Source organism: Amblyomma americanum, chromosome 2 (genome assembly GCF_052857255.1).
Source record: "Amblyomma americanum isolate KBUSLIRL-KWMA chromosome 2, ASM5285725v1, whole genome shotgun sequence".
Classification (NCBI taxonomy): domain Eukaryota; kingdom Metazoa; phylum Arthropoda; class Arachnida; order Ixodida; family Ixodidae; genus Amblyomma; species Amblyomma americanum.
In genome coordinates this window covers 143,719,701-143,739,565 of record NC_135498.1, presented here as the reverse complement: position 1 = coordinate 143,739,565, position 19,865 = coordinate 143,719,701, and the positions used below count along the sequence as shown (strand labels likewise).

Here is a 19,865-nt window from a genome sequence, read left to right as displayed (position 1 = left end):
ACGTTGTAACACCAAAAAATTCGGAGCCCTTCACTGCGGCGTCCCTCATAGCCTGGTTCGCTTTGGGACGTTGAACCCCCATAAACCGTAAACCATCCTTAAGAGGTGGCTGCAAACTAGAAGGCAACTGGACCCTAACATTTCAACAGTGATTTCTTGCCATCTCTGCATTGGACATGCACACTACAGACAGCTTCCTAGTGGTGAGCCGCATGTGATGCGGAAACATTGTCACAATAAAATATATTCATCCTCGTGCATTAAACTGTACAAAAATTTCAGAAAACATTAAGATAGATTTTTTCGATGTCCCTTGCTATAGGAGCAAAGTCACATCTGGATTGTTCATGTATTTTTATGGCATTTTAAGCAGTCAAGTTCATTTCCAGCTAAAAAATACAATATGCAAGAAACTGAAACATTGTATGTGGTGCACAATAGTCTTGTGTTCTAATGAGCAATAATACGGCATGTATTAAGTACACAGTAATACACAATGGAGCCTCCAATTCTTGTGGTTGATGCTAATGAACTCTTTCGTTTGCTGATTAAGTGTAGGCCTCTCGTGAGCCACAGATGTCAAGCAGTATTTTAAAGCAATCAATACACTTTCAAATTTGTGCCGACGGCAGTAACACTGGGCATCCCCGCTAAATGTAACCAAGTTTTTAGAAGGCGGAGCGTCCTAGGCAAGCGAGGCCAACGAAGTGCGTTAGAGGGTTGGCTGGACTAGTCTGCAGTGTTTTTTTTTCTGCACAGTTAGTTTACTAGCGAAGACTAACAGCTAACTTTTCAAATGCTAGCTTCAAGAAAAAATTTAAGCGAAAGTTGTAGACGTCTACAACACTGAAAAATAGCGCTTGAAATGTTTGCAACATTGTACCATTTTCATAGTTTTTATAGCCTGCCCTAAAAGAAATTGCATGAAATTCAGTCTATACTTGACATTGGTGCTACTTCAAATCGACATATCTGCGGAATGCTGTTCCTGACAGAGTTTCGCGTTGTACGTGAACATGGGATACATGCCGGCAGCCGATGCGCGGGAAGATTTCACATCTCTGAAAGGGTTAGAGTAAGGAAAGGAAATGCGAGGCCACCTGGATAGTGCGTAAAAAAGATTAAGGAAGGTGTCAAGGCATAGACATTTAAAGATAGGCACGTATGTACACACACAGCGTAGTGTATTCATGTGAGGAGCCCTGCATAAGTGCGGCTCGGATAGAAGTGGTGCATAACAACCTATTCGATCAAGCATGTGTCTCCTGTTTTGCACAAGCATCTACCGTAGCTGGGTGAGATCATGATGTGAAAAAAGCTATGTGTCTGGCATGCACCTTAAATAGTGCAGAAGCGTCTCTTACTACTGCTAAAAACAGTTATAGATACGCACTCTTGGCAACGTGTCCATAGCTGCCGGCACGCATCCCACGCCCAGTACAAATGCACATCCCTGCCGGGAAGCACTTTCCGGAGATAGCAAATGTCGTACTCTGATACCACAGTAAGAAAGCAGTTACTTGTTTACAGGTATACAGTTTTGTGATGTTGAGTCTTGCATCACACTGAATAAATTACATCTGTGATGACCAAGGAATCCTTTATGGTGTATCCGAGATCCATGTTGACTCTCATCAGCAGCGTAGTGCTAGCAGGTTGAGCATGTAGCAGGTGCATGCAAATGGTCATGTTGTTCGAACAAAACAAGAAATGTGGGATCCGTTTACCAGCCAAACTCCACATGTATGGCCGCAACCGACAACAATGGGTTAAATTTTGACAACAAGATGGTCAGGCTCCACAGGAAAGCTATGATCCTGAGCATGCCAGCATGGAAGCGATTTCTCAAGGCAGATGGAGTGCCTCATAACAATGTGCACACACACTTGCATTGCTGGTGGTTAATGGTCCTCGATGCAGCTTACTGGGATACAACTGCTTTCACCCACACGGCATCTAGGTCAGTTTCATCTGCCAGATGTATGCAACATCAGGGTTTAACGTTGCAAAGTTCTTACATGAGTACCAGCTGGGCTGTGTTTTTTTTAGGGGTAACAGGGCATATCGGAGACCATGTTCATGGTGCAATTACACAGGAAGCAATGTCGAATTTCCCGGGGCTCGATCTGTCCGTTTGCTTTCTCTTGTGGAGTTCACGCGCAAAGTGGCATTCTCTAAAACCACATGTCTGAGATCTATGTGGCCGCTACCATCATCGTTGTACATGAAGGCATTGAACGTGCTCATTAGGAGCAGGTGGGTGAAAGCAGTCACTTTTTCTTAATGGAACAATAAGCTTGAGCTCAGTTTACCAGTTTAATTATGGCAGATACCTTTCTGCAACAACAACACTGTGTTAACGCGTTACAAATAAAGTTTTCCAAAGGATTTTTGCAGGTGCTCACCAGCTGTGTTCGGTAACTTAGAGTAATGTGTAAAAAAACAAAATAAAAATGCAGTGAAAATGTAGGAGAACAAAGAATGGAAAACACAGCACCAGACACTGCAGATGTGTTCAATATCCTGCAGCCATGTGGTGGGAATAAACTGTAAACAATAAGCACAATACAGAAACGGCAAACAAGGCACCAGACACTGCACACATGTTCAATAACCTGCAGTCATGTGATGGAAATAAACAAACTAAAAGTGTTGAGTGCACTGGAAACATAGCACACCTGCCGCGGTGACTAGGTGGTTATGGGGCTCGGCTACTGAGTCAGAGGACCCAGGTGTACTCTTGGCTGCAGCGGCTGTGTTTCGAAGTAGGCAAAATGCAAAATTCACAGGTGAGCTGTGCAATGTCACTGCACATTAAAGAAGCCCATGTGATCAAAATTAATCCAGAGCCCTCCAGTATGGTGTCCTTAATTGCCCATGCGCTGCTTCAGGATGTTACATCCCACAATTTACAATTTATGAACACAGCACAACACTGCACAACAAACTATATAACATATTGCACAATACGCAATGCATTTACATTACTGTTGTTCCCGTTCCTTGTAGTACCGGACAACAGCGGCTCGAGCTGAAACTCCGCTTGTGGTTGCAGTGTCCGTGACGTCCTCTGGCTGCTCATACAGCGCGTTGGTCATTCTGACGGAGAAGACCCACTGCAGCATGACAGGCTCGTTAAACTCCTCACAAATATTTTTCAGCACACAGCAGGCGCGAATCACATCAGCAGCATTGTCCAGGTCACATTCCATTCGCTTCATGCAGTATCTAAATCAAGCCTTCATCCTCCCAAAGGCAATTTCTACCACTCTTCTCGCTTTTGAGAGCCGGTAATCAAATTCCTTCATCTCATCATCCAGGTGGGTCCTGTGGCTAAATGGTTTGATTAGATGTGATGTCAGGGCGAAAGCCTGGTCACAAAGTATGAGTGACCCGACTGGTGTACCACTGATGTTTGCCACAGGCGACTGCAATTCCGGGCTTCCCACAAACTCTGCCAAGTTGGACTGCTCATATACGTATGCATCGTGGCAGCGACCGGGTGTGCCAACCCTGACAAAGCGGGACTTGTACTTGAAGTCAACAAGGGCCAGCAGTATGATGCTATGCCTGCAAAGTAACAACAATAACATAGGTCAGTCATAGTTCAGCTGTAATAATATTTGTAATGCCCCATTTCTGTCAACACAAGATATTGCACTGCGTGCAGTGACCAAAGCTGTCTCAAGGTGGCTGCCTGGCTCAGACAACATGCCTAAAGACAATTCGTCTCTTTTGCAAGAACACGGCTGTGCAATCTTGAAATATATAGTAAACAGTAGGGGCGAAAACTGCTGATGCGCTAATATCATCAGCAGTATAAAGCAACATTGAATGGCACTATTTTACGCGTGCAGAACCGTTTAAGCAGTGATAAAGTTACTGCAAAGGCTAAACAGGCAGTAACTAATAATCATATGTTCACTGCAAACAGCGTGTCAGTGTCGGCCCGCCAAGAAAAGAAATAAAAATGATTTCAGCTGGGAAACCTTACCATCCTTTGTAGTTATAATAGTCTGTTGCCTTCTCCTTCGGCGGCGAGACTGGAAAATTACAGCCGTCCAACGCCCCAACTGCCTGTGGAAAGTCCAGCACGGCACTGCACTCCTTGATGTGGTCAGTGAGCCCCTCTCCGCATGGCATCGTGAGCCAGTCGGGCTCAAGGTCAGCAATTACTGCCATACAGAATTCTCTGTATATGGTGTTTACTGTTGACCGGCCGACTCCAAAGAAGTTCGCGATCGACAGGTCTTCCGCCGACGAGCACAGTTTGTACAAGCTTATGGCGACCCTCTTTTCGACGGAAATCGCCGGCCACATGACGGTATCCTCGCGCAGCAGCAAGGGCCGGCAAACTTCCACTATAAATCGAAAAGTAGCTGGAGAGACGCGGAACGATTGCTTGAAAAAGTTCTCGCCTAGGTGAGGCAAGGTGTCCTCAAACCCCCTCTCTTTCCGGATGAAAATCCAGCGCTCGCCATGTCAGCACCGCTATAACTTGCGGCAGCAGCGGCAGTTGCTAGAGCACTTGTGAGGAGGACGCGTCTTTTCAAGCTTTCAGTCCTTGCCCTGGCCACTTCGATTTCTGCTTCCAAGCTTGCAGACGCGGCCATCATGACGGCAATTTTGCGCTTTTTTTCGGCACTCATCGCTCTTGACGAAACAACACAACGATCGAAGAAATGAGGCACGAGAAACGAGCACAGATGGCACAGGATCGAGGACCGATCGGGGAAAGAGTCAGCGACTGGACGCGGATATGGCTATTATTGCCGGTTATCGCAGAGTGCCAAGGAATCAGTGCAATGCGCAACCATGGTTGCCGCAGAACGTTAAGTTGCTTTTTATGCTCACAAGTTGAAATTTTCACGAGAAAGTTTTTATAACTATTGTTATTTTCAATTAACTACAAACCGATCGAAATGATGATAGTACGCGCAGCGCCATCTCGTATGCGGCGATCTAACTAGTTGATCGCAATCGAGTGGATACGTGTAGCAGCTGTCAATCTCGATCGCGCTTCAAACGTCAACCGCGATCGAGACCTATCGCGCTCCGAAGTGCCCGTGTGACAGGGGTATTAGAGTACGAACCCCAGAAGCAGCCGGAAGAAGAAACTAAAACTCGGGTTAAGGCGAATAAATTATTTCCTAGCAAATCTTTGCCCGAGTAGCGGCACTAAGCAGTCATCACATTCGCGTTACTTCAGCACACCGAATTCCCTATCCTTAAAAGAAAGAGTAGATGTGAGCATGAATTACGGGGAGGCCTCTAGCATTGTCGATAAAATGTAAGCGTTGTATAAGAAAACAAGGACGCTGCTCTCACGCAGGAACGATTCCTGCGATCCTATAACTCGCCTAATTACCACTCTATTCAGACTATCGAAACAAAACTGCGACCTCAACAGCTATGACTTAATCGCCGCTAACACAATCCCTGCGATATAATGGCTAACGAACACCGGAAACATAGGGTCGGGCAACATGGCGCTGTCTGTACGAGTACGGCGGGAAAAGCCCAGGACGGAGCGTGGAATGACCGATATCCGGCAAAGTCATCAAACAAAAAATGGCTTTGGTTTAGCTCTGGTTAAACCTGGTGGGTAGCGAAAGCTACAGGTCATGGCTACGCTTAGGCTTCGCTTGTGGTTAAACGATGCTATGCTGGTCGATTTACTCGGCTGATCTCTGCATGTGTATGCTTAGAGAAAGACAGATGGTTAAGCAATGGTTACAACTTTATCCTTCTTCACGGGATCGGCAGGGTGTGGAAAGACGTTTACACTGCGTTTCGTCATGGACGTTTACAACCGCTACTGTTAAACTCGGGAAATCAACTACGGCGAAGGAGAACTTTCGGGAGTCAACGCTGACATAGCGTGTGGCACGACCGGTAAGGTGGCCGTTGCCTTGAACGGCATAACCGTGTATTCCGCATTCAAGATACTCATGACTACCGCACGGGATGAGAAGATTTTGTAGGCCGGTGACTTGAACACGCTTCGCATTCCGCGGTGTGTGATTATAGACGATGTCAGTATGCTATCGGCCGATCTGCTATGTCGTGGTTTCACTATCAAAAGCTAAGCGCGCCCGTCTAGCCGCGTCGTCATTACGACGCTTGTCTGGAGGTTGTCCGGCGCTTGTCTGGCGTCTGACGGTTGCTAGGCAACGGCTCAAGGGCAAGTGCGACAACGGCGGAAAGTGCGGTCACGCGAAGAGACGAAGCGGCTGACTAGTGTTGATCTCGCAACAAAAGTGACAACCCCCAGTGACAAGCAGCATAGCATTTTATTGGCCAGGATCCATTTCGGCGTGTTCAGCGAGAGAAAAAGGAAAGGAGCGACTTCGAGAGGCCAAACGATGCAATGCTCACTCCCGGGTTTGCTTTCCTCGATGCGTATACATGCAGACCACCAAATGCAAGATGCACTAGGCATTGCCTTTCCGTGAGAATATTCCCACCACAGAATCCTGGCGATGAAACGCGCAAAGTTGTGTATCGGATACCTGCTAGGTTTTGCAAGTAACCAGGACGCGGCTTCAACGGCCGGAGCAGGCGAAACTAGGCGAAACTAAAGTCACTCGAACGGGAAAAGTACCGCATTCGTTTTCTCTCGCCGCCGCGCCGGCCGGCCAGCGCGCGCGCGTTCCCGATTCGTTCTCCGCGGTGACGCGGTCATTCCCCGCCATAAATGATCCGCTCGCTTCTTTCTAGCGGCCGCCGGCACAAGATAATCCGGAGCATTACGTTGCACTTGCTCTTATAGGCCGAGATAAGCGTGCACAGCAAGCGGCGCTGGACCAAATATGGCGGCTGGTTGCGGTACTTTTCCCGTTCCAGTGACTTTAGGCGAAACTGCATCGCTGCGCCATCTACCTATGACTCCTCTGGTTCGGGATCGAGGAGCTAGGACGTGCGTGCGCTCCCGCTTTTATCTCGAACCACACCAGTCATCGCTAGATGGCGCAGCGAAGCATTTTCGCCTTCTGCGGCCGTCGAAATCGCGTCCTTGCTACTTCTGTCCCCAACAGTACGTGCTATTTGGTGCCTACGGAGCTAAGTCAGAACCATCAGACTATATAAACAGATATATCAGGCTTAGAAATAGATTCACCCATTAGAAGCGCTTAATGCGTTGCTTCTGAATGTTTATTACTGCTTTTTGTTCCCTCAGACATACAGCTCCCGTCAAAAGTATACAGCCCAAGGGGTTTGCTTCTACGCTGTTAAGATGGGGCGCCCTAACACATCTAGCAGTCCAAAGCTTGGGGAAATTAAGGACTCGAAGTTATGCCTCTATCGAAAAATTCTGGCTGCTGAGGATACACAACGAGGCAGGCTGCCGCCTCACAAGCAAACCCCTTGTCACCACTTCGCGCACTTTAGCGTGCACTCCCAGACACCCTTAGAGCTGAAGGGGGGAGGGGGGGGGGGTTGCGGTCTCGGTCACAAAAGAGATGCCCTCGACTCAGCGTGGCAAGCACAGCCGGAGACCAGCTACCAAGTGGCAAGGGGGTTGGTCGTTTGGTGTCCAGCTTTCGCCTGTCGTAAGCCAGAGAATTGGTCGGGGCCAAAGGTTCACAAAAGAAAACGAAGTTTATACAGCAAAGAGACAATACGGAGGATTTCACAGTCACTTTACGAGCGCATACAAAGTGATTTACAAACACAATGCAGCCAATGCAAAGTAACAATCGAGACAGATTACAATTCCACCTTTGCACCTAAAGTGCACAGACACCGAGAGAGACAAACAAGCAAGACACAATTTGTTCACCGGGCAACGCGACAGTCCGACGAACTGAGGAGCATGACGGGGCCGAACCGAAGTCTGGCACACGCTGCCTCGCTGGTCCGTGGCTGGTCGAGTGGTGTTCTCCCGGGAGTAGGGCGGGCGCGCTTCTCGGAAGCTTAAACGGCGGCTCGGGCTTACAAACAGCGGTTAAAGCCAATCATTTATAGGTGCAGTGCGCATCTGTTTGTTCTTCGCGCCAAGGCATGCGCCCACATACACACATTATCAACTGCACAAGCTCCTTCTCCTTCTCGCGCCGCGCGCGCGACCCCATTGGTCGAGTGCGGAAACCGCCTTCCAGAAGATTCTGGGTACTTCTCGCGATGCGAAGTCGTCGGCGCAAGAGCGAAGGGGGAGGGTATCACTTTAGCGCGGTCAATGTTACGCCCTCTCCGTCAACAATGAGTAGAAACTACTGGGACGTTCTAGAGACGGCAAGCTTAGTAGAAAGGGCAGAAGCACACGAAAAGCTACGCGCTCTCCGGGGTTCCTTCTCCGCTGTTCTTGTGTTATTTTGCAGCGCGCGGGCGCGATTGCTTACGCGCAGCGCCGTTTTTTCGTATATGCGCCGAATTTTGTGACACTGCCCCTTCTTTTAACAATATTGTGCAACAATATTCACAAACCACAAAATTCGTGCGCACATGCTTACGCTCACAAACTGATTGGCGAATGCCAAAATACACATATCATTACAATGATATCCCCTTATATAACACTTGGCAATGTTAAAATACTCTTAAATACATACCGCAACTTGGCAACGCATTAACACAACATAAACGGGGAGAATTCAAGTTCGAGGCATGCTTGCGCCTATACTTCCAGATTCGGCCTGCACAGTGGGCTCGGAACAGGACTGCTTCCCTCAAGTTTTCGGTCGCGCTTTTGATTCTCTTTCGCACGCAAATCTGACCGTTCCTCCTGTCGCGAGCTCTGCTCTTCCGCCTTTTACTGAGGCTTCTCTTCCGAACGCGGTTCTGACTCCGCTTTCTACTCGTACTCCTCTGTGTGTTTCTGCTCGGACTTCGAGCACTTCGTCTTTTCCTGTGGCTAGCGCGTCTGTTGCGAACAGATTTTACGCCAGTTCGCTCATGACGGCTTCGCTTCTCGTTGTTTCCTTCCCGGAGTGCGCACTTCTGTTTGCGCTTGCGCCTCTAGAGCGAGTCCATGGTAAACGCTGGGCTCGTTCGTCTGAACTTTTTTCTCACTTTGCTGCGATGTTCGTGCAGCTCTCTTGCACCGGATTCAGCTGTCCTCAGCTTAGCTCTCGTTCTTCCAAGTTTCTTCCTGAATATTCTCCAGGGCTTCTGCTGTTCGGGTTCACCCGCTTTGGTGGAGTTCGAATCGCTTCTCCTTCTTTGTACTTTCTTCCGCGTCATCTACGGGGCACGCCTGGTTCATTTTCACTTGCATCATTCAAGGTAGGTTCTCGCGATGAAGCCACTGGTTATGCTCCTTTTAGTTCTTTGAGCACTGAACTTTCTTCCTGAGTTCCTCTCTTGAGCTCGTCACTTTCAGTGCACTAGTGCTTCATTCCTTGCACTCCACGTTCGCCTTTCTCACAGGCAAAATTTTCATGACCTTCCTCATCGGGAAAGGCCTCCTCGCTGCTCAAGGGTTCACTCGGAACAGATTCCGGTTCTTCACTGTGGATGGTCTCATCAGCTGCAAGTGCGTCGGAGCTTTCGCCCTCTTGGCATTTGACCATTCATTCCCACAGTCACTACTGCAACAATCAGGCGTGCAGCACTCTGACTACTCGGTCAAGCTCCTGCTTTCTTCCTCAACTTCAGGCGCCTTCTTTAAGATCCCCTCTGACTGAATGTTAGGTTGGCCGGCTCCTCACTGTCTACTACCTCGGTTGTAGCTACACTCTCAATTTCCTGAGGAGGCAACACACCGGTCTGGTCCTCACTCTCTTTGATCCCATTTGTTGGAACGGGCTGTTCCACAACCACACTCTCACTAGTGGAGCTAGTTACAACCTCTTCCGTCCCAACGAAAGCTAGCGCGATCGCAGTTTCCTCGGCAACCTCTATGCTCCGCCCGCGCAAATTGGCAGCTGTCACGGGGTTGCCCCGGCCGCTGTCGACCGTTGCCACCGTAAAACCGCCACCACCTCCCGGCGCGTCTACATAGGCAACATCATGTTCCGAAATTTTGCCGAATCTAATTTCTAATTCCTCGGCTCATTTTTGCCTCCTGTGTTTGTTATATTCCGGGTGCATGTTTTTTGGCAGGGTATGGGGATCATCGGATTTTGCCTGACTTCCCTCTCTACGTCCATTTTTTGCGTGGGTCCCCTATCCGGTTTTATTCCAACTTTGATCAGAATGGCTCTTCTTGTCCTCGTGGTGCTAAGACTCCCAATTTGAGAGGTTCGCACCACCTCCGCCAATTCTGCCCATGTGTTGTGTACCTCTAGAGCCATTATAGTCTCTCTGTGGATGTGCGCATGGGCAGACCCAGACCTCTTATTATGCATTTTGTCATTAGAGACTCAATCTTCTCTTTTTCCACCGCTTTCAAACCTGCATACGGCGCTGCGTAGCTCAGCCGGCTGAAAAGGTACGTCTGTACCAGTTTCATCAATTTTTTTTCTTTAACCCCTGGCCCCTGCTGGCCACCCGCCTAATTAGGCTCACGGTCTGCATCGCGTGACTCTCCAGCCTTCTGATAGTCTCGCCATTATGTCCGTGTAACTGGAAATCAGGCCGAAGATTCTGATTTGCTCGACTTTTGGGACCTCCTTACCCGCCACTTTAATTTTGATTACCGACGGTGGCTTGCTTCTTAAGTGCTTCGGATTATATATAAATCATTCTGATTTCTGCGGCGAGCACGCTAGGCCTCTCTCGGCCGCGTACTCGACCATGATGTAGGTGGCGGCCTGGAGCAGGTTTTCGACGGCCGAACCTTTTCCTCGGTTGACCCAAAGGGTGATATCATCCGCATATATACTAAATTTTAATCCCTCGAGCTTTGCCAATTGCTCGGGGAGCTCTTTCATAGCAACGTTGAAGAGTAGGGGAGACAGCATCGATGCCTGGGGCGTACCCTTATTCGCTAGCTCAATTGCGGGGGATTCCAGCGTTTGGAACTTCATGCAGGCAGTTCTGCCCATCAAGAAGTCCCTGATGTGCCGATATGTCCTGGTACGTACATTAACCTTGTTCAGCCCTTCCAGGACCACCTCAAGCTTCACGTTGTCGAAAGCCTTCGTGAGGTCCAGCCCCAAAATGGCTTTCGCATCTTTAGACCTTCAGTCTGTTATGTCATGGTTGATTTGGATCATGACGTCCTGTGTACCCAAGTGAGGTCGGAACCCGACAATCTCATGTGGCCACAGATCTCCCTGCTCCATGAAGCTCATCTGTCTGGTCTGGACGACGTGCTCCATCAATTTCCCAACGCATAAAGTTAAGGAAATGGGTCGCAAATTTGACAGTTGAGGAGGCTTCCCTGGTTTCGGCATTAAAATAATGCTTGTCGTCATCAGTGAAATGAAGTTTGTCATCTGTGACAGCAAAACTGCCATACAAAATTTTAGCAAGGGAAGGATCTCACCCTTAGCGGCCAGAAACATCGGCCAGATAAAGTTTGATCGGAAAATTCAAATAATTTGGACTCCGGTGCACGAAGCCGTCCCCGGCAACGAGGAGGCCCACGAGCTGGCTCGAGATCTCTACTGCCGAGCCGCTACAGGACCCCTCGATGACCGAAGGAGCGGAGAGCGCATGCTAAAATATGGGGAGATCACGCAGCGTTATAGATTGGAGCGTGTACTGGTGCCCCCGCCGGATCCAAAATTAGACAACAAACAGTCGCATGGAGGCGACTGCAAACTTATACGTACCCGGTTATGGCGAACCACATGTTCCCCGAGGCCAGGAGCGATAAATGTAACTTTTGTGGCGCGAGAGGGACCCTCGAGCACATAATATAGGAATGCCCGTACTCTCCCGGGTGGACGCACAATATATACAGTAGAGAAACCCGGGAGACCCTGCTGCGCCCCTCGAACCCTGAGCTCCAGCTCCTGCTCGTCCAACTGGCAGAAGAGGCTCCTGGGACCCAAGACCTCCCAGCCTGCCTCTGAGACGGCGGCACCCGCCCCCTGAGCTGCGTGTCGGAGGTGGGTAGATCGCCTTATCCTTTGGAACATGAAGTTTAATTTAACAACTTTACCTAGAAATTTATTAAGTTCTGCTCCCTTCAGACCCTTCTGAAGGCCTGGCGCGGCTATCTCCTTGAGATTCGTTCTGAGCCTGAACTTTTCAGATGCAGCGCATAACCGCTGCTCTGTGAACCTCTCCAACCGCTTCATCGCGGCACCTTACAATATCACTCTGCTGCTAAACACTCGTTTACGACCACTTCGTAAACTCCATCCGACTCTTTCTCCGTTCTCTGCGCTTACAAAGCACCAAACGTCCTGTCGTAGACGCCAGAATATGTCACCACTTCGCGCACTTTAGCGTGCACTCCCAGACACCCTTACAGCGTGTCAGGGTAGCTGTCTAGGTCACAAAAGAGATGCCCTCGACTGAGCGTGGCAAGCTCAGCCGGAGTCCAGCTACCAAGTGACAAAGGGGTTGGTCGTCTGGTGCCCAGTTTTCGCCGGTCGTAAGACAGAGAATGGGTAGGAGCCAAGGTTCGCAAAACAAAACAAAGTTTATACAGCGAAGAGACGATACAGAGGATTTCACAATCACTCGTACGAGCGCATACAAAGTGATTAACAAACACAATGCAACCAATGCAAAGTAACAATCGAGAGATTAAAATTCAACCTTTGCACCTAAAGTCCACTAACACAGAGACAGACAAACAAACAAAACACAATTTGTTCACCGGGCACTGCGACAGTCCGACGGCCTGAGGATCACGATGGAGCAGATCCGCAGGCTGGCAGACGTTGCCTCGCTGGTTCGTGGCTGGTCGAGTGGTGTTCTCCCGGGAGTCGAGCGGGCGCGCTTCTCAGAAACTTAAACGGCGGCTCGGGCTAACAGACAGCGGTTAAAGCCCCTCATTTATAGGTGCAGTGCGCGTCTGTTTCTTCTTCGCGTCAAGGCATGCGTGCCCATACACACATTATCAACTGCACAAGCTCCGTCTCCTTCTCGCGCCGGGCGCGCGACCCCATTGGTCGAGCGCGGAAACTGCCTTCCAGAAGATTATGGGTCCTTCTCGCGATGCGAAGTCGACGGCGCAAGATCGAAGGGGAGAGGGTATTTCTTTAGCGCGGTCAATGTTATGCCCTCTTCATCGACAATGAGTAGAAACTATTGGGACGTTCTAGAGACGGCAAGCTGAGTGGAAAGGGCAGCAGCACACGCAAAGCTACGCGCTATCTGAGGTTCCTTCTCTGCTGTTTGTTTTATTTTGCAGCGCGCGGGCGCCATCGCTTACGCGCAGCGCCGTTTTTTCCGAATATGCGCCGAATTTCGGGACACCTTTTGCGCTTTATACTTTTGACGGGGTTGTACATTTCACGCAAACCGCAATTCCGCAGCCAGCAGAGTGAGAACGACGTAGAGATCACTGCTATAAAACGCTCTAATATCTGACTAAAGCAGAAATCTCACTGGGAATGTCGAAAACCGCTGCTGAGGCCTTCCCTTCAGGGAGGCTTTTATACAATGAGATACGCTGGGAAGCCTCTAGAAGTAAAGGCCTTGCTCTTCAGCAGATCATTATGATTTCGTTTACTGCGCTTGAGCGGTTAGATCTGCCTCAATAATCTTGAACCTTAAAGGGCAAGTACACCCGTTTTTATGAATTCCGCGATAATGAAGGATTCAAATGTGCATAGGCTCCAGATGAAGCACGCAATGTTTCTATGCGCTAGCATTTAAAATGATGACGTAATCGAGAAATAAATTTTATGCTTCTCCTCGCAGCACCGGTGAAGTGCGCAGGAGCTCAGTATGACGTCACGAAAGGCAAGATCTCCAATTTCCGCTGCTGTCTACCACACCCTGCCGAGTGTCGTTGGATGCTGCCAAATTAACAACGCTCCGCGGACTTTTCTTCGGTGGCATTGCTTTTCGTACTTCAAAGCAAGTGTGTTTATGAGCTGAAAATATACCGGTCCCGAAAATGGCGTCATCATGCGCCCCCCACTTGGCGATTTACACAGCGGAGAAGCCTGAAGGCCGATTACCGTTTACGTCAATATTTCAAATGCTAGCCCAAAGGGACACCGCATGCTTTACGTGCAGGTTTTTGCACTTTCAATCCCTTTAAGTTTGTTGAACCCGTAAACCTCCGAAGTTGCGTTTAAACAGATCGCAGCCATTGTGGAGGTCAGCGCATAGCGTTCACAGTTGTTTCACAATTTCAAATGGTAGCCCCAAGGTATAATTTGCAGTCTTTTCCTCAGCTAGTTTAATGCACGGGTCTTTAAGCATCGAGTTCACTGGTAAACCCTGAATAGAAGCGACGGCAGCAGCCGCGCCCTACCGTACCATATGACTACAAATGGCCTGCCCGTGTGTTCCTTGTGGTCCACGCTTACCTAGCGAATCTGCTCATTGAGCAGCCCTTAAAGACCACTTTTCGGGCCACGAGATACTGCCCCATAGATCCCGTCGACCTCGAAGTCTGTCATTGCTGTAAAACCACGTTTCTCTGAATGGCCTCCGCTTCCAAAGAGGACTCTCTGGCAGTGGCCCACCAGTGTCGTGCGCAAGCCTTACAAAAATTCCTTTCGACAGTCTACAGACTGTCCATAGTCTTTTGCCCATAAAGTCAGCAGACATTCTATAGACAACTTTTATACACTTTAGTCTTTATCCAATACAAACCTATAGATGGTCCATAGACAATCTATAGATTTCAGGCTTTAGACTGCTGTAGAGTTTTTATAGACAGTCTATAAACTACGGCCACATCACAGGAAATACCTAAAGAAACGCAATAGAGTCTGTAAGAAGTCTACAGACAAACAATAGAACACTTATATAAGGGCGTACCGAACATGACGCCGACGCCGTAGTGATAAAGCCCCGAGATGCGCCCTACCGCTTGGATGAGCACACTACCGAGCACCAACCCCATGATAGCGCCCACTTCCTTGACGTCAGCCACAGCCTCGGCGATGTCACGGCCATAGCGAGGGTCCTGCGCCATCTTCGTCCACAGCGCCATGTCCAGCGTGATGGTGAAGCCGTAGCAGAAGGTGGCCAACCATGCCACACGCCTTCGGTAGATGCCGGCGGCGAGAGGAGACAGAACGGCAAGCAAAGGTTCACAGAGCCCGCCAGTTGCACGGCACTCAAGGTACAGAAAATAAAACAGCTGTGCCGCTCTTATTCTTCACCGTACAACAACGTTGAGCCTGTAACCCGTATTATAAGCACTTCTATACCAATATGGCGTCCGTGGGAGCATCTTTCACGTTGTATTTTTATTTATTTTATTTATTTATTTCGGAATGCTGTCAGTCCCTTTTTTGTAATTTTTACAGGAATGGACGAGAACGTATGCTAAACAAATATATACAAATATACAAATATATGGCATAGAAATACAAATGCAGACCAAGTACTGAAGCTTAACAGAGGGTAACACACACGCAAATCATATGGCATAGACAAAGAATGACACTATTGTAAACGTGGTCTTGTGCGGGTGCCCTTTTGAGACAAAAGCAGTGGCCTTCGGTGCTATCACATTTTCTTTGATGAAATCCATTTACACGCCAGCGTTCGCGCAAACGATGAGGAGGATAAAAATCTGGCACAGAAATGTGCGAACAAGAGCACCAGGGCTCTTTCGTTAATATTCCTTTTATCAAGTCTTCATTTCCTCTAGAACAACAATATTTAAAATTTATCAATCGCGCTCTGCGTGCTGCAAAATAACAGTTTGTGTTAAGCATATTCTCCATTGTTCGTGGTAACAGTCGCAACTTAAATGGCCTAGCAAATGTTGCTTGACACTGAACAGACGTAATAGAATTGATCAGGAGTTGTTGAGAACCTTTATAAACATCAGTGCGCGCATTCGTGACGGTTGAAACGGTGTGTGTAGCAAAGGATCCCCACACCTGCTCTGTATATGACTGGCTATCCTGTGCCCAAGAGCACTAAAGCCTTTTTGCGGACGCCGAGAGCCCAGAAAAGGGCCAAAGTATACCATGCGCATGATTCTAGTTTCGATAGGTGAGTGCCACCGTGTTTGTTTGACCCGAGCACCGCCTACCACCGACGCCATCTTGGGCTGATAATCTGCAGCCCTCATGGGCTGCTGCCTGAGCAGTGTGTGGTGTTTGGTGGTGCTATTCGCTCGTTTTATTCCTGTCAAGCCTCGAAATTCTCCGGGTTTGTTCACCCCGCCTTCATCTTCGTGTGTTCTGTGCACTTAGCGCCTGCAGCAACCAACACGGAGCAGGCGGCCGTGCACTTTTCTCTTCTTTTTCGCTCACAGTGACGACGACAACGCCAGATTTTATGCAGCACGAGCTCCTTAACGCTTTCGCGTTAGTAGGCAAAGAAAGTGATGCGTTCTAAGTCACCGCTGTGTCCTTCTCACTTCCGTTTGCTACCTTGGTGCGCCACCCATACCTCCCACCGCTAACGCGCTCTCTCTATTCACGACGCCAACTAACGAATAGCGCAATAACTACGCGCACATAAGTTGTACGCGATAGCATGAGATCCCCATTTCGCCGCACCCAGTGGCGGTGTCACACTTTGTCCTCCTGCTATCTCGCATGTGACAAAGGTGGTATCCGTGCACCACCTGCCACGGGTAGTACGCGGAAGAGCCAGCTGCGGCTTGCCACCTGCCATGGTAGATGCTTTAATGGAGAGAGGAAAATCCCATTCACCTCATCTAGGGAAGAGGAAAGATATAGCGCAATGTGGCTGCCACGGGAGAACCCTTTCGCCTGCTAAGGTTAGTAGATGGAAGAGCCAGATACGACCTGCCACCTGCCATGGTAGCTGGTTAAATGTCGAGAGGAAATCCCTTTCACATCTTCTAGGGAAGGGGAGGGATAGAGCGCAAGGTGGCTGCCACCGGAAAACCATTTCACTTGCTAAGATTACTACATGGAAGAGCCAGATGCGACCTGCCACCTGTCATGGTAGGTGCCTTAGCGGCCAGAGGAAAATCCCCTTCACCTCTTCTAGGGAAGAGGAGTGATAGAACGCGAGGTGGCTGCCACGGGAGATCTCTTTCACTGCTAATGTTAGTGCCAGATACGACCTGCCACCTGCCATGGTAGGTGCCTTAGTGGACAGAGGAAAATCCCCTTCACATCTTCTAGGGAAGAGGAGGGATAGAGCGCAAGGTGGCTGCCACGGGAGAACCATTTCACCTGCTAAGGTCACTACATGGAAGAGCCAGATACGACCTGCCACCTGCCATAGTAGGAGCCTTAGTGGACAGAGGAAAATCCCCTTCACCTCTTCTAGGGAAGAGGAGGGATAGAGCGCGAGGTGGCTGCCACGGGAGAACCCTTTCAACTGCTAAGATTAGCACATGTAAGAGCCAGATACGACCTGCAACCTGCCATGGTAGGTGCCTTAGTGGAGAGAGGAAAATCCCCTTCACATCTTCTAGAGAAGAGGAGGGATAGAGCGCAAGGTGGCTGCCACGGGAGAACCATTTCACCTGCTAAGGTCACTACATGGAAGAGATAGATACGACCTGCCACCTGCCATGGTAGGAGCCTTAGTGGACAGAGGAAAATCCTCTTCACCTCTTCTAGGGAAGAGGAGGGATAGAGCGCGAGGTGGCTGCCACGGGAGAACCCTTTCACCTGCTAAGATTCGCACATGTAAGAGCCAGATACGACCTGCAACCTGCCATGGTAGGTGCCTTAGTGGAGAGGGGAAAATCCCCTTCACATCTTCTAGAGAAGAGGAGGGATAGAGCGCAAGGTGGCTGCCACGGGAGAACCATTTCACCTGCTAAGGTCACTACATGGAAGAGCCAGACACGACCTGCCACCTGCCATGGTAGGAGCCTTAGTGGACAGAGGAAAATCCTCTTCACCTCTTCTAGGGAAGAGGAGGGATAGAGCGCGAGGTGGCTGCCACGGGAGAACCCGTTCACCTGCTAAGATTAGCACATGTAAGAGCCAGATACGACCTGCCACCTGTCATGGTAGGTGCCTTAGTGGAGAGAGGAAAATCCCCTTCTCTTCTAGTGAAGAGGACGGATAGAGAGCAATGTGGCTGCCACGGGAGAACCCTTTCACCTGCTAAGGTTCGTACATGTAAGAGCCAGATACGACCTGCCACCTGTCATGGTAGGTGCCTTAGTGGAGAGAGGAAAATTGTCTTCTCCTCTTCTAGGGAAGAGGAGGGATATAGCGCAAGGTGGCTGCCACGGGAGAACCCTTTCACCTGCTAAGGTTAGTACATGTAAGAGCCGATACTACCTGCCACCTGCCATGGTAGGTGCCTTAGTGGAGAGAGGAAAATTCCCTTCTCCTCTTCTAGGGAAGAGAAATGATATAGCGCAAGGTGGCTGCCACGGGAGAACCCTTTCACCTGCTAAGGTTAGTACATGTAAGAGCCAGATACGACCTGCCATCTGCCATGGTAGGTGCCTTAGTGGAGAGAGGAAAATCCCCTTCTTCTCTACTAGAGAAGAGGGCGGATAGAGCGCAAGGTGGCTGCCACGGGAGAAACCTTTCACCTGCTAAGGTTAGTATATGGAAGAGCCAGATACGACCTGCAACCCCTGGAGGCAGGTAGCGAATTTTTGCATGGGAGCTCACAACGAGGCTCGAGTTATTGCGTTCTCACATCTAATGTTAATTAGGCGTGCTTCAACGATTCCGAACAGCACTACGTGCTGCAGGGTCAACTCACCAGGAGAGCGGGAAGCGATGCTCCTTCAGTATGCGCCTCCCCTGGTCGGCGATGTCCCCTCCAACGTGAGTCCGGCCTTCAGGCTTCTCCCCACTGCCGCCTTCGGGTCCCATCGTCGTCTCCTCAGCACCGCGCACGGAACTACGGAAGTTGGTTGGTTGGCCTAAAATAAAGATGGCACACACCCACTTCGGGGGAGTGACCAAGAGCCAGGCGGTGAATTGCTGGAAACAGGAGCGATTAAAACGGAAGTGTGCGCGGCCACAGAAACGCTCTTCTTCTTTCTCATCCAAGGGCGGGCGCGTGCCTAGTGCATCTGCGTGAATGGCAATCGCGATACTGCTGCACCATGATATTTTCGCATTCTGAATTAAGGAACTGCTGCCAGAAAACTTTAAATATTCTTCTGTCGATACATTTTTCAAAATTCACGCTTGGCGCTAATATCTTGTCGTAATCTCCTAAGGAAATGTCTTTTTTTGTACCACTAAACCTTTGCCGCGGTGTAGGGTAGGGTAGAGAGTAGAGTGGAGAAGAAGAGTAGAGTAGAGAAGCAATGTCTTTCACCGTGACCTTGGCCAATCACCCTATTTGGGTATGTGCCATGTTATAAGAGAAATAAGAACAAGAAAACGTTATGTTTAGTGTGAAGTGTACTACGCATGCCCGCCTTTAGTTCCACTCAACCCCTACTCACTAGGGGAAAGAGGGCTTGTTAGAACATACATATGAAGGAATTCGACACCCATCGAAAGCGTAGGGCACGTTTGATATATTTTTATTTAGTGGTGTTAATGTATGGAAGTTAATAGCTTCATAATTTATGGCTTAAAGAAAAATGATTTAAAAGTAGAACAAGAGCTGGTGGGATCCGAACCAAAGACCTTCGAATTTCGCATACGGTGCTCTCCGAACTGAGCTGCGGCGGCAGCTGTCCATTCTTCTACTTTCGGCGGTATTTAAAACGCGTGTAAACTAACCTTGAGAGTTGCCACCAGCGCCACCCATATTGGCAAAGCATTTCCATATTGAAAAATGTTTATAGGTTTGAACGGGCCAGCAAATAGGATTAAGGCACATTTGGATTCGTTTTATAGGATGGACGTCCCAAAGCGGCTCAGTCTATGAGGGACGCTGTAGTGGAGGGCTCCGGATAATTTCGACCACCTGGGGTTCTTAACGGGCACTAACTATGCACAGTACACGGAATTTTCACATTTTTCCTCCAT

General features: G+C 49.2%; 1 protein-coding gene across 1 annotated transcript in view; it reads right to left on the bottom strand.

The window, feature by feature from the left end:
- LOC144119141 (uncharacterized) overlaps positions 1–18,879 on the bottom strand; it is a 38,873-nt gene extending 19,994 nt beyond the window's left edge. The window contains exons 1-2 of the mRNA XM_077651840.1: positions 18,637–18,879; positions 14,782–15,008 (exon numbers count right to left, since the gene is read on the bottom strand). Of these exons, the coding sequence (XP_077507966.1) occupies positions 14,782–15,008; positions 18,637–18,749 (340 nt within the window). The 5' untranslated portion in view covers positions 18,750–18,879. The remainder of the gene's footprint in view (positions 1–14,781; positions 15,009–18,636) is intronic.
- Positions 18,880–19,865: the final 986 nt, after the last annotated feature.